Here is a 13,265-nt window from a genome sequence, read left to right as displayed (position 1 = left end):
GTGGGAGCATTCCTGATTTTATTTTGTTTGAGGTTAGAGTTTGGACCAGGAACAAGCACTGGACTCACTAACTTTGTGTTTTAATTTATGATAGCCCCTATTTTGTCATTTTAAATCAGTCAAATTAAAGAAAAGTTATGTGATGTGGTAATGATATATTTATATATATAGAGAGAGAGAGAGAGAGAGAGAGAGAGCACAAGTGCTCTATCCTAAACCAAATATTATAGATGGTAGAATTTATTTATACTGTATATAACATAAAATGCAACGATTGCCTTTTTATGCAGACGACATGAAGAGAGGCAGCACTTTACATCCAGGCGTTGAAGATGGAGAGCCTGATGTATGAAATATATGTTTCCTGGCACATTGCTGGTAGCACATATGATAATATTCCATCTAAAAAAACACATGGTATTGTATTGAATGTATGTTTTTCCCAGAACATAATCTGCTGTAATGTGATTTGAAATCATGAATCGTGTTCCACAGTCCAGCAGTTTTCGATTTGGATCTTTCAATTCCATCTTTAGTGTTGCTCTGAGCAGTGTTTGAATCTGGGATTTTATTCCAGAACGCAGCTGAACTACTGAGATATTTAACTGCGTATTCACTGTTCAGAATCTTCCCTCAGTTCTAATTCTTTTATTTTGGCATTAGAGTGCATCTGGATAGGTTGATGGGTGTGTATTCTGCAATATGAATTTGATCTCTCTTTTTTCACTATGTGTGTTTAGAGAAAAGATGAATTGGTTGCTCATGGTTTGGTGTTTTGTAACAGTAATTGGAAAAGTAAATGAAATCACAATCATGTTCACTGTACTGTATGTGTATAAGTGTGTGTGAATGCCTCGTGAAATTCTGTTTAATGCATTTTAAACACCACCTGATTTATTTTGCTATACACGAGTATACATTACTGAGTCCAACTGAGCAAAAAAATATAATTAACCTTCAGTCTGATTGTTTTTGCTCATATGCAGCAACTTCTTGTAATGTATCTATCCAAAGATTTAAATTTGCATTTTGCAACAGAAAAATATGTAGTCACTAAGAGATTTGGCTATTGAAATTATGCTGAGCATTTGTCATCAAGTATTCAGGCAAAAGAAAGATTGTTCTAAATTATATTTCAGATTTTGAGATTTTAGTGTCTACTGATGTCATTTCCACTGTACCTGTGCTAGTTACATGATCGATATGACAGTTTCCAGCAACAAACTGTCTCACTGTCTCTACTGTTATTTTCTTGAAAGTGTGCTGATTGATTTCCACTGATCTCCATTTATGGCATCCCATAACTTGTGTAGCAATGACTTACTGTATTTTTTACATCTTTTTAGAGCTGCTTTTAGCTCTACATCAGACTGATTTGTACATGTTCCCATATGCACAGTATGTATAAGACAATATGTGCAGTGTTCACTGAAACAAGCAGAGCTGTGCTGTGCACAGTTTTCCATTCTTCCAACAACTTTGTCTAATAGAGAGTCTGATTCAGTGGCTCTCGGGTCTATGTAGACAGATTACAAATAATAACAATAAAACAACACTGAGAAAATACATTATATTATTTATCTGATTATTATTATTATCATTATTATTATTTACCATAGTAACCCTAGTGCAATTACTTTCTCCAATGCACAGTGTTGTAAGTCACAATGATTTCACAGTATGCTAATATCACATGCAATTGCATTATGCTTTTTGGAGTTTGCCAGAAGCTGAGTCAATGCATTTAACACCTCATTAAAAAAAAAATCTCAATATTTTCCATACAACAGCAAACTATCACTCTAATGTCTAGCCACTAGATAGAGACATGACCCAGTTCTTTAATTATATAATTGCCAGATGCATCCTTATAGTCCTATCCAAATGTAGCAAACATCCAGCTTGCATCAGCACTGCGTTTTAAATCGATTAAATACGGATTTGTTTTTGATGAAATACCAGTATTAGATAAATGCGGTGAATGTTGAGAAAATCATATTCACGTACGATATATATATATATATATATATATATATATATATATATATATATATATATATATATATATATATATATATATAGATAGATAGATAGATAGATAGATAGATATAGATATAGATATAAGATATAAAACAAACATTCCTTTCAATTAATACCAGACCATTTTTCGAAAATACCGTGGTGAAGATAGATGACAGTTCCAGTTCGCTGCAAAAAGACGATCCTTATGTCACCATTACCAAGAAAGCCGAAATATTTGCCAAGTGTTCATTAATGGTCCTTATTAAGTCACCCATGCGAGAAATTTCGTGTCTTCTGACCTCTCAGTCGGCCGCACCAGACAAATTAATATTCTCGGCGTCCATTAATTAATTCATTCATTCATGCATTCATTCATTCATCTATGGTTGAGCACACGAAGACCCATGGTCTGTATGCAAATGAAGCTGCGGTGTCTGACCAATAAGAGTATGGGAATTCCTCTGGAGGGCGGGTGACTGAGAGCTTTCAACCAATCACAGCGGACAGGGCGGAATATACTAATAAGGAGGGAACTCCTCAATGTTCAGCAACGTCAAACTGAGATGCCAAAATATTGTCCGGCCGACCGCAATGTGAGTAGACCTAAGAGAGAATCGTGTCGGGGAAAACACTCAAACTAAACAGGAATGGTCCCTATTTAACCCAAAGAGGCAGGCTGAGGCAGATTATATTGAAAGATTGATTGCTTTTGTTCTGTTGGGAAGGGTGAGGAGCATCCTGCTTGACCTCGGGATTCCTCAGAAGATGGAAGAAGAGCGCAGTCGGAATAAAGAGCGTCTGGAGGCTAGTTTGACGTGGCTGTGTGAGCTGGAGATCCTGAAGCAGCGGCAGGAGAGCCTGGTCCTCGGTGCCCTGTCCCTCGGGGACTCCGTGCCGGGATGCCCGGCTTGGGGTGATGTGGGACCGGCCCCCAGCAGCAGGGAGCAGGAGCAGCTCACCTTAAGACGACAGCTGGTAGGTGCGACATGATGAAAACCATCCTTTAGAAATTCCCTCCAGCGGTGTGGATATTCGGAAAGTGTTGTGAAAAAGTTTAGAAATAACGAGAAATGTAGTGTCAAGAGCGCACAAAATCAGAAACCTTGATTAAAATGTACTTTTTGACGTTACATAATTGGCACGTGAAAACTGCAGTGTGTATATAATGCCATTAACAGAAGCAGTATTATAGTTAAAGTAGTTAAATGCAATTTACTTTCATGTTTTTGACAGCTGTGATTGATGTGCGCTTGGAAAAGGGGGCGGGGCCTGCAGACCTATCTATTGTTCGTTTCACGTGGATTTGCTAGTTCCTACTTTATCTAATGAAATAGGCCTACCAAGCGGCCTTTAATGTTTTTATTCGCGTCATCAGTCTATATGTATATATTATATTATATCAGGCTATATTATATTATGCCATATTATATTAAATTATTGTTGTGGTTTAGTCTTGATGAACAATGTGAACTGAAAAAAAAAAAAATAATAATAATTTAGTTTATTAGCGTTAGGCAAAATCTGTTTATTTAAATGTACCTAAAATAAATTGATTGCACACTCCATATTATTATTATTATTATTATTATTATTATTATTATTATTATTATTATTATTATTATTATTATTTTTATTATTATTTTTTTTTTTAGCTACTGCTACTCCTTATTCCGTTTATATAAGTAGCTGTGGAGGCGTAGCATAATAGAGTATTTATAAACTAACAGAGCGCATGGTCCCTCCTGTCCTTTCATTACCTGTCCATCCGTATGTCTTCCTCCAGGGTCGGGACCTCACTCTTAACTCAGTTTTCAATAAAGGCGGTGAGAGAAATCAAATGAGCAGCGGTCTCTCTTTCCCCAGAGGTCCTCTCCCATAGAAGGATCAGACAAAAGGCACATGGAGCGGAATATTAATGAGTAAGACTCACGGGACGGGCGACACACATCACCCAAGAGCTGTCATCGGCTGGCGGAAAACATCCTTCAGTCCGCCCGACTGATGAGAGTTTCACTCAGCAACGCCTTCATTTAGCCTTTCACTCCACTCTGATTCTGGCATCATGATACGACCCTAAAACGATATTATATATCTATCAATCACAACTGTCAAAAACATGAAAGGAAATTGGGTTTATATATATGAAATTAATAGTAACAGTGCTTAAGAATTATTATTGAATCTTTACCAGAAATAAACAAAAGGCTTTATCAGTATATGATAGTTTTGGTTATCAAATCTATGCTGCATTTGAAATTGCATAATTAATGTATTTGGAAAATTTGGATGCGAAACAAGCATTTGGAAGCCGAAAAAAAATATGAATTTACACCCTTAAAGAGTTAGTTCGACCAAACCTTGTGAAGTCTGACTCATGAAACAGGGGCATTACGAATCACGAATCTTTTTTTTTTTCTTTTTTTTTTTTTCGGTCTAATTGACAGATCTTATTATTTTTCTCATCTCTTTAAATTGACTAAGAAATGCCTTCTCGTTAAGAATTAGACTTTTGGAGAATTACCAATAACTTGTATTGTACATTTTTTCCTGTATTTTCCTAGTGTCAGATTTATGGTTTGTTTATATAATACACTTTTTCTATTTTGATCACAGAATAAGGCAGAAATTATATTTTATAGTTTCTATAGGATACTGTAATAAATGCTATTTCAGTTAGCACTACATTATTCAGATAATGTATTTATTACATATGATTTGAAAAACACACACAAGCCATATTGTCACAATTGTTCATGTATTGTCTTTTTTTTTGCATGCAGCTGAGCTACAGAGATAGCTGGATGCCTTTGCCCATAATAGGGATTTCCTGCATATAATACATTATTACTTCTATGAGTCCGTTTTGGACTTTCCCTCCAGCGTCCAGTATGAATGAAGCATACACTGCATGAGAGTGTGTAACGATGCTGCTACTGCTGTGACAGATCGAGGAGCAAAGGAGCGAGGAGACATAGGGGAATCCGTCAAGTGATTCTTTATTTACACCGAACCAAACCAAAGCACATGTAGCAGAAAGGATAGACAAACAATACCTGATATAAAACACAGGGCTAAGAACTTAGAACCAAACGAGACACACCTGAAATCAAATCGCATCATACACAAAGGAAACACCTGGGAACAATGAACATAATCAAACATGGGAGAAACCAGATCATGGGGTACGCGGGGGAGCAAAACACAAAACCCGGAGCAAAACACAACAAAGACAGGAGCAGAGGACCGACAGAGGGCTTGGCACTCCGTAATGTTCACATCTTCTCATTTTTGGATGCAATAAAATGCCAGATCATGCAAAGACTATCTTTTCTCTTTGAAAAATCAGCTTTTTGGACTCAGCTGTTAATTAACCAGTTATAGAAAGACGATCAGATTGATCTCTTCAGGCGACTACAGTGAGGATGGAGTGTGGTGCGGTGCTCACACAGCCCTCTGGGTAACATGTAATTACACATGCATACTTTAATTAAATAATGAGCAATGCAACTGGGAAAAAGATTTATTTGTAGTTCAGCTTTGTAGTTGAGAACCCTGCAGTGTTTGCATTACAGCAGCTTATTTGCACCTACAACATCTGTTCAAACGAACTACATCAGTCCTCAAGGCCAGAGTTTCCCTCCGGTACTCGTGTGGATGTGTGCTTCAGAAATTAATTAGTCCAGTTTGGTGATGTATTTAGTATTTTAGGAGTGTTAGAGTGATGTGTGTGTGATGCTATATAGTGGGGGCAGGGTGATGTGTGTGTGTGTGTGTTCTTGTTTTTGTGACATATCAGGACACAACTCTGTATAATGACATGGGTACTACACAGGTATTACAAGGAGAGGGTGACTTATGAGGACATAACCCATGTCCCCATTTTTCAAAACGCTTGTGTGTGTGTGTGTGTGTGTGTGTGTGTGTGTTTGATGGGGGTGCTTGGTGTTTCCCATTTTGGCACATTAAAGGCAAGGCGCTGACAGCAGCTGGATAATGAGAGTACACGTGCACCCTGATCTCCCTCAGGTCCTGTATGTTTCTGTAATAATCAAATAGACTGCATTCTGTGTGCTTTTGTGCATCAGGACTTTGAGGGTGAGACACCAAAGCAGGCGATTCGTCTCGACATCTCAAGTCAGTCATGAAGCGAAAAAGCCAATATTAGCTCTATAATCCTCACGACTGGATCATGTTTTCAGTGAGGTGTCTGCTTGTGGTCTCTGTTCACATCTGGCAGACCTGCTTCACTCTCTGTCCTCCTCCTCTGTTTTTTTTATACTTGTCATTTTTCTCATGCGCTTGAGCTTCGACCTCAGCCGCTAAACCACGCTGCCATGGTTTCATATGAGCGATTCTAAGTGCAATTAAAAAGTTCTTAAAGTCTTGTTTTGGTCTTGAATATTGGACATACTTCTGAGCTGATTTGAAAGGAAATGGCATGTTGCAGGAATGTAGAGGAAAAACACAAGGATTTGAATCAAATATCAGAAAATGTTAGCTTAGTTCTGATGAATTTGTCCAATGTCCAAATAGAATTTCAGAGAGGCTTCTGCTTTTTGGAATCCAATTTCCCACTTGATTTTAAACTGACTTGGCTCTTTCCAAACCCCTTAACATGTATCTAATACAGTCTTATCATCAAATGCTCCGCTTTCCCTTAAGCCCTAAGTAAGATGATATAATGCTTAGTTTTACTGATGCTGTAGTTTTTATTGTGGCGTGCAAGACACTGTGGCATGCTTTTCTGAGAAAAAAACAAAACGTATGAATAATTAATTAGCCAGTATTACCATACACCATCGCACGCCTCCATGTCATATAATAAAAAGTTATTTCAAACATATATTAACCTTTCATATCAAACTGCCTCAACCAAAATAGCTGTAAATACAGTATGAAATGCATTAGTATGTACCTAAAATCTTTTCATTCTCACCAGTTTGTTTCTCACATCTGTCTTGGATCTGTGCACCCAAATGCTGGTTTTGTCATCATTGTACACCCTTTATTATGGAATAGAAGTAGAGAAAAACAGTGAACTGTAAATAGAGAAAGTGGTTAAAATAATAAGTCAAACCACCTTTGCGTCATAAACCAGCGAAATATAACAAAAATAACCTTTGATCCAGATGTGGAACATACTGTGATGCCTGGATAAAATCTAGAGAAAATAAACCACGATCAAAACTCAAATAAACCCCAGACATAGACGTCATTAAACACAGGTTCACAATGTGTTTTAATAGTTGAATTATCAGCTGCTGAGAGCATGAAACTACAAACTAACCAGAACCACAGGTTAAAAAAATAGTGTATGCAACAATATCTGTCCTGTCTTTGGTAAATTATTGATGTTCTAGGTTTGGTGCATTTGTCGTTGGTTTACATAAGTGGAAGTGGTGCACATGAGCACACTCTACATTGGTTATGTGCACATAGAAACACGTGCTACATGCTTGAAGCTGTCTATCCAGGCCATCTTACTTCTGTTTGTTGTCACACAAATTATGATTATTCTTATGTAAATGTAAGACACATCATCAATATTTTTTTATTTATACAAGAAACCAGTTTGTGGGTCTGTAACATCACTGATTTTCAACCTTTTAAAATATTAAAGGTTGAAAAATGTTTTATGCAGTAAGGGTGAGGTAGAGTAACAGCAATTTGGGACATAGGTTAATATGGTTCCTTAAGCATAAGGATACGTACTATCCTTTCAGCTAATGTGGTATATTTCTGCATGCATTTGTATGGCTGTTATTGTATTTGTATTCTGTTATTGCATTCCTATAGCTCAAACAGTAACACATAACCGCTCCCAATCCTAAACTTACAGGTTTGATTCTCAGGAAGTTAATAAACTGATCAAATGTATACCTTGATTTGTCTGCCAAATACATTAATGTAAGTCTTTTCCAGCTGCCCTCAGTACTGATGGCTGTGTCATACCCTGCAGAACCGACTCCAGGGCGCCCCCAGCCTGCTGATGCTGGCACTACATCAGCAGCTCAGTGAGTTGAGGTTGGATACAGGACTCACATGTGAGCAGAATAATGAGGAAGATTTGGACAGTCCCAGTGCGTCCAGCTCGGGTACTCCACAACCCCATGAATCATTTATTCCTCATAGTGTTCTGCAAAATTGTTGGACAGAACTGATATCAGATACATATTTTTAGTTTTAGCTGAAAATATAATAGACATGATGGCCAATTTTAAATATATAGGCTGCTGTATTTTGTTTTGTGTTCTTACTAAAGCTCTGATATAGAGTTTCAACAAGCATAAGAACATATAAACGTAGAAATACAAAAACAGTAAACAAAGCAATTTTTTTTTTTCACCTAGTAAAATTTTTTTTATTATTTTTTATAAAAATCTAGATTTTATCTGCATCCTGCACCAGGATGATAGTGATCATTTACAGATTTAGTCAAAGATATATTGTGCACACCTAGTTATGCAACGGTCTGGGATTTGTGTTTGGAAATGTGTTGCCATCATGTTAAGTTATTTAACAACAGCTGGCAAATTGATTACAGAACCGTACAGTTCATCCAGATATTTTGAATAAAACAAATGAAAGCTAATAATTAATAAATGAAAATAAGATTTCAATTTATCTTGATCCCTCAGGGTTTTATGAACAATGTGAAAGTCTGTCTCCTCCACTGCGTTCCTGTTCCTCCCCAAACGTCAGTGTCCCCTGTCACAGGTCCAGATCTGTGGGTAAGTGTTTCCTTTAATCATATTTTAAACCAATTATATGTGTATATATATATATATATATATATATATATATATATATATATATATATATATGTTATTTTTTTTTTTTGGTCTTGATAATATAAGTCCCTGCAATAAAATGTAGGCCATAAACATAACCTGTTTTCAAAAAGAAGCTCATAGGAGCTTAAAGGCTTCCTCCTGGTGCCCCTCTCCCACAAAACCCATCATCTGGCACAGCTGTATCATTGGTAGAGTATAAAATGATTAAAATATTTAAATACAAACCTTTCAGGCAAATATAACTTATGTAATATGTCAAACCATTAACCTCTGGGGAAACAATCCACTCACAGCAAGAGTCTAAATGTACCCCAGTTCCTCTGGAAAAGTGCAGACTTGGGAACCCTGATATATAGCTGGCTTTGAAGAAGGCTATCCTTGGCAAGGGGATCATCATATCTGACCATCCTTGATATGAAAAACCCCTCTTGTTAAGAACTGGTTTTATTTCTCATAAATCTTGTATTTCTCACCTGCTGACAGATGCCTACTTGCTGGACTGGCAGGGTCATATGGAGCCCACAGTACATGCCACCCTGCGCCGCTCGTTTTCTGCCCCGTACCCCCCACTGGAGGGTATTGCCGAGGGAACAGAGGAGGAAGAAAATGATGAAGAAAGCCCTCAGTGGGTTACAGATAAGATAGCTGACGGAAATGAAAGACTTACGCCAGAGATGAGCCTCAATTCTGATGCTGAGGCAGATTCTGCAGTAAAGATAGATGATGGCCCAACTGAAGAAGACATCCAACAGGTTATGCGTGTGGAGATGTACATCCTGGGACTACTACAGCAGCGACACCTCAGATCTACAGCAGAACTCAACTCTCATCCGGATCGGTGGCATGACTTACAAACATACCCACCTATTTACCCACAACTTGACCAATTGCAATGGCAGGAATGGGCTACTCTGCCTGAGGAAGAGAATGAATGTGAATCCCAAGATGGATATAACATGAACCTTCCCAATACCCAAGTTGGACCAACCTCCCTAAGTAGTGAGGAGCCAGAATCCTCCTTGGAAAGGGATCAATATGGGATTGACGAAGTCTACACTAGTAGCAACGACTCTCCTCGGCATCAGCCAGTTTACATCGAACGCCATCCCACAATGTCAGACACCATGAAACCCCACATTCACACCTGCTGCAATCACACCTGTGTACCTACATTGTCAACTCTAGAGTTCCATGAGCAACACCAGCCCATTCCATCCCAAAAGTGGGCCCTTCTTCAGTCCCAAGGCAGAAGAAGTCCAGAGGAAAGGTGGATAACTCTAGGAGCAAGACAAACCAAGTCTTGGTCAGAAGACAGTTGTGTCTCTCAAGGATGGACCGCCCAACCGGAGCACAAATACTATAAGATGGGACGGACAATGGGCAGGCATCATAGTGATGAATTGTATCCATCTAATCAGCGGCTTTGGTGCTCCTCAGCAGATCTCAGTCAAGAAGAGGACGAGGGGATATTCAGAGAAGACGTGCACGAATCAATCAGACTAAATCATTTACCTGCCAAGTGCACAAGTGTTCAGTTCCTGGAGTGGGACCTGAGGGTGCAAGAGCAGTCAGAGGCCACGACAGCACCGCCCAATGGTTCTGACTCCAGTCTGAGCGAGACTTTCTCTCCAGGAACCAGTTCAGTGTCCAGTGACTCAGATGAGAGCGGAGGGCTGGTCTGGCCTCAGCAACTTCCCCCTCGCTTGCCCCCGTCCTCCTCTTCTCCACAAAATCCCTCCAATGTTGTGGTCAAGACTGAAGCCTCCCGTGCATTCAAAAAGAAGATCATGAGATTTCGTTCAGGCTCTCTCAAACTCATGACCACTGTCTGATTCTGGCCATGAACATATCTGCCTATTTAAATCTTAAAATTCAATTGAGAACATTATGCATTACACTTCTTAAGCCTTGACGTACTGAACACTGCTTCCAGGTCTAAGCCTCTACTCTCATTTCACACAAGAATACTATCCCATCAGCCATTTATGAGCACTCAATTATGGCACACATTTAAGCTAAGCTTTAAAAAAAAAAAAAACTCACAGTGTACTTTCTTTGCCTTTGGGATCGGATTGTTTGGACTCAGAAACTGACATGATGTCAAACTTAACCAGATTTACACTTGTTTATAAGTCTATCCTCCAGTATCATCTTGCTTTACTGATTTTCACCCCTGGGATTATTGTATCTTTCTTCTTGTTAATAAAAGATTTGATGAGAAGCAACCACAAGATACAGACCAAACCCGTTAAGCACACCAAACCCCTAACAACCCAGACAGCAAGCAGTTTCGGCCCAGGTCTGGCCCACATCTGGCCCACATGGATTTCATGCGGGCCAGATGTGGGCCGGATCTGGGCCAACACTATGTTGCTGTCTGGGAAGATCATACGATTTAGGATTTATTAGAACTACTGAATATTTTTATATAAACCTGACTTTGTTTCTTTTGTAGAACGCATTTTGTCCATACAATGGAAGTCAATGGTCACCAAAACTGTTTTATTCACCAACATCTTTTACTATATTTGTTCTGCATTAATCATATTGAAAATCATACAGTTTTGAAATGGAATGAGTGTGAGTAAATTACAAAAAAAAAAAAAATGGGTGGACTTTCCCTTTAAGAAGGACCATGCGTCTGTAATGTTTATAAATCACTTACTTCAGTTTCAAGTTCTCAGGCATGCCCATAAATCTCTTTCTTTTCAGCACTATCTCTATATATTTTAGCTTTGCCATACTGAATAAAGTCATTTTAAAGTCTTTGTTTTCTCTATTACTGACAAGACAATGAAATAGTGGCGAGAGGCAATGTGAAAAGAGAAAGGTGAACAAGATAAGGAAAGGACCCCGAGTCAGGACTTGAACTCAGGTCATCTGAAGAGTGTGGCCCATAAGGCTGTTTTAACACTGCGCTGCTAATGATGATGTCACATTGTCCATTGTGTAATAATGGGAATTTGTATCTCTTAACAAGCAAACAGGAATTAAAAGGTATTGTATGTGTTCATCTGGAATTGATTCTTATTAGCTTAGCATTTTAAAGGGGGCAATTTTCATGGCTCTCCTCACACACATATGACAGGATGTGCCTGGAGGCATCCTTATCAGTACTATGTACCACTTACCATGTCCCATGTCCATTCATAAGAATGAAGTCAGTTTGATGAATATTTTGTAGCATGTTTGTAGTGTATTGTACTGTATTGTACACTACATAGGTTTGTAATGCATATGTAGTGTAGTAGAAAATCTTTCAACATTCAGAGTAATTGATTAGGATTTTTATACTTCATGATCTTTGATATCATGTAGCTTCTTTATTGGTGCCACCTAGTGCATTGGAGGACTGGAATATTTCATTTTCTTGCTGCTACACAGCCAAACTCCCTTGCCTGTGCTGTACAAGTGTACAAAAATATGCCGTGTCTGAACATAACTTTTCACCACCTTTGATTTCATGCTCACAGTTGTGACGTAGTGATTCTGGCTATGGCAGTTAACTCAAAATCACACTTCACAGAACAGTAAATTAACCACACATTTACAAATTGCAAAACAGTTTTTCTGTTCTTTTTAATTATTCTTGTTCTTTTTAATGCAACTCAAAATGGTCTTATTCTTTTTTCAATATCTCTTGCTACAAAGCATGTTAAAGTAAACAACCAATAAACAACCAAAAATAAACCATCTCATGAATCAATACACCATATAGGACAGAATCAAGGGACCGTTTGTCGAGGGTATTATTGTATTATTCTCACTCAATGACTCAAGACAACATCAATAAATATTCAAAAAATAACATTACTTCGGTGCATCAAGTCCATAAGTGAACCAAACATAACCCATTAACTCATTCATTCATTCATATACATAAGGTTCTTTCAACAGTTCTGATGACTCTTTTGAATTATTGTGTTCTTAAATGAGGGGTTTAAAGTGGAAATGGTTGATGTTTGTGTGTGTGTGTGTGTGTGTGTGTGAGAGAGAGAGAGAGAAAGTTAGATGTCCAGTAGACCCATCTTTTTCGAGATTCATTGATGATTAATTAGCTTAGTGGAGATAATTAACTTTTCAAGGCCTACCTGGAGTCCAAAGCACAATCCGGGGATTTTGCAGTCCAGCCAAAATACCACAAACTCAAAGTTACAGCATTCCAATCCCATGTAGTTCAAACACAGCTCATAAACGAATGGCATACATCTGAACACTCGTCCACTGTGCAGTCAGCGAAACTTCTGTAACACCGTAGACTTCAAGCTTGTAGTTTCATTGTCAGCAGCTTTACTTCACAGCACCTACTGTCTGCTAATTCAGCTTTCATATGGCCCAGACACCACGAGGAAAGGAGCAGCTTGCAGGAATTGTAGAACCCAGGCACTCCTCCGCAGCGCAGCAAATGAAGCTTACTTAAGACTGTCATCTCCCATTTTGTTTCTTCCC

At 38.3% G+C, this 13,265-nt stretch overlaps 1 protein-coding gene across 1 annotated transcript; it reads left to right on the top strand.

Annotated features, from left to right (window-relative positions):
- The first annotated feature begins 2,504 nt into the window (after positions 1-2,504).
- LOC113061739 (uncharacterized) lies at positions 2,505-11,729 on the top strand. Its single transcript, XM_026231134.1, has 4 exons — positions 2,505-2,997; positions 7,982-8,117; positions 8,661-8,753; positions 9,300-11,729. Exons 1-4 carry the CDS (start codon positions 2,788-2,790, stop codon positions 10,646-10,648), a joined length of 1,788 nt encoding a protein of 595 aa, XP_026086919.1. The 5' UTR covers positions 2,505-2,787; the 3' UTR covers positions 10,649-11,729.
- Positions 11,730-13,265: the final 1,536 nt, after the last annotated feature.

The sequence above is a fragment of the Carassius auratus genome, chromosome 43 (genome assembly GCF_003368295.1).
Source record: "Carassius auratus strain Wakin chromosome 43, ASM336829v1, whole genome shotgun sequence".
In the NCBI taxonomy this organism is placed as follows: Eukaryota; Metazoa; Chordata; class Actinopteri; order Cypriniformes; family Cyprinidae; genus Carassius; species Carassius auratus.
This window is presented reverse-complemented; position numbering and strand designations above follow the sequence as displayed.

Coding starts and splice junctions, on each gene's coding strand:
- LOC113061739 (XM_026231134.1), top strand. CDS start 2,788: ATGGAAGAAGAGCGCAGTCGGAATAAAGAGCGTCTGGAGGCTAGTTTG. Junction 8,118..8,660: donor TCCCAGTGCGTCCAGCTCGG/GTACTCCACAAC, acceptor TTGATCCCTCAG/GGTTTTATGAACAATGTGAA. Junction 8,754..9,299: donor TCACAGGTCCAGATCTGTGG/GTAAGTGTTTCC, acceptor ACCTGCTGACAG/ATGCCTACTTGCTGGACTGG.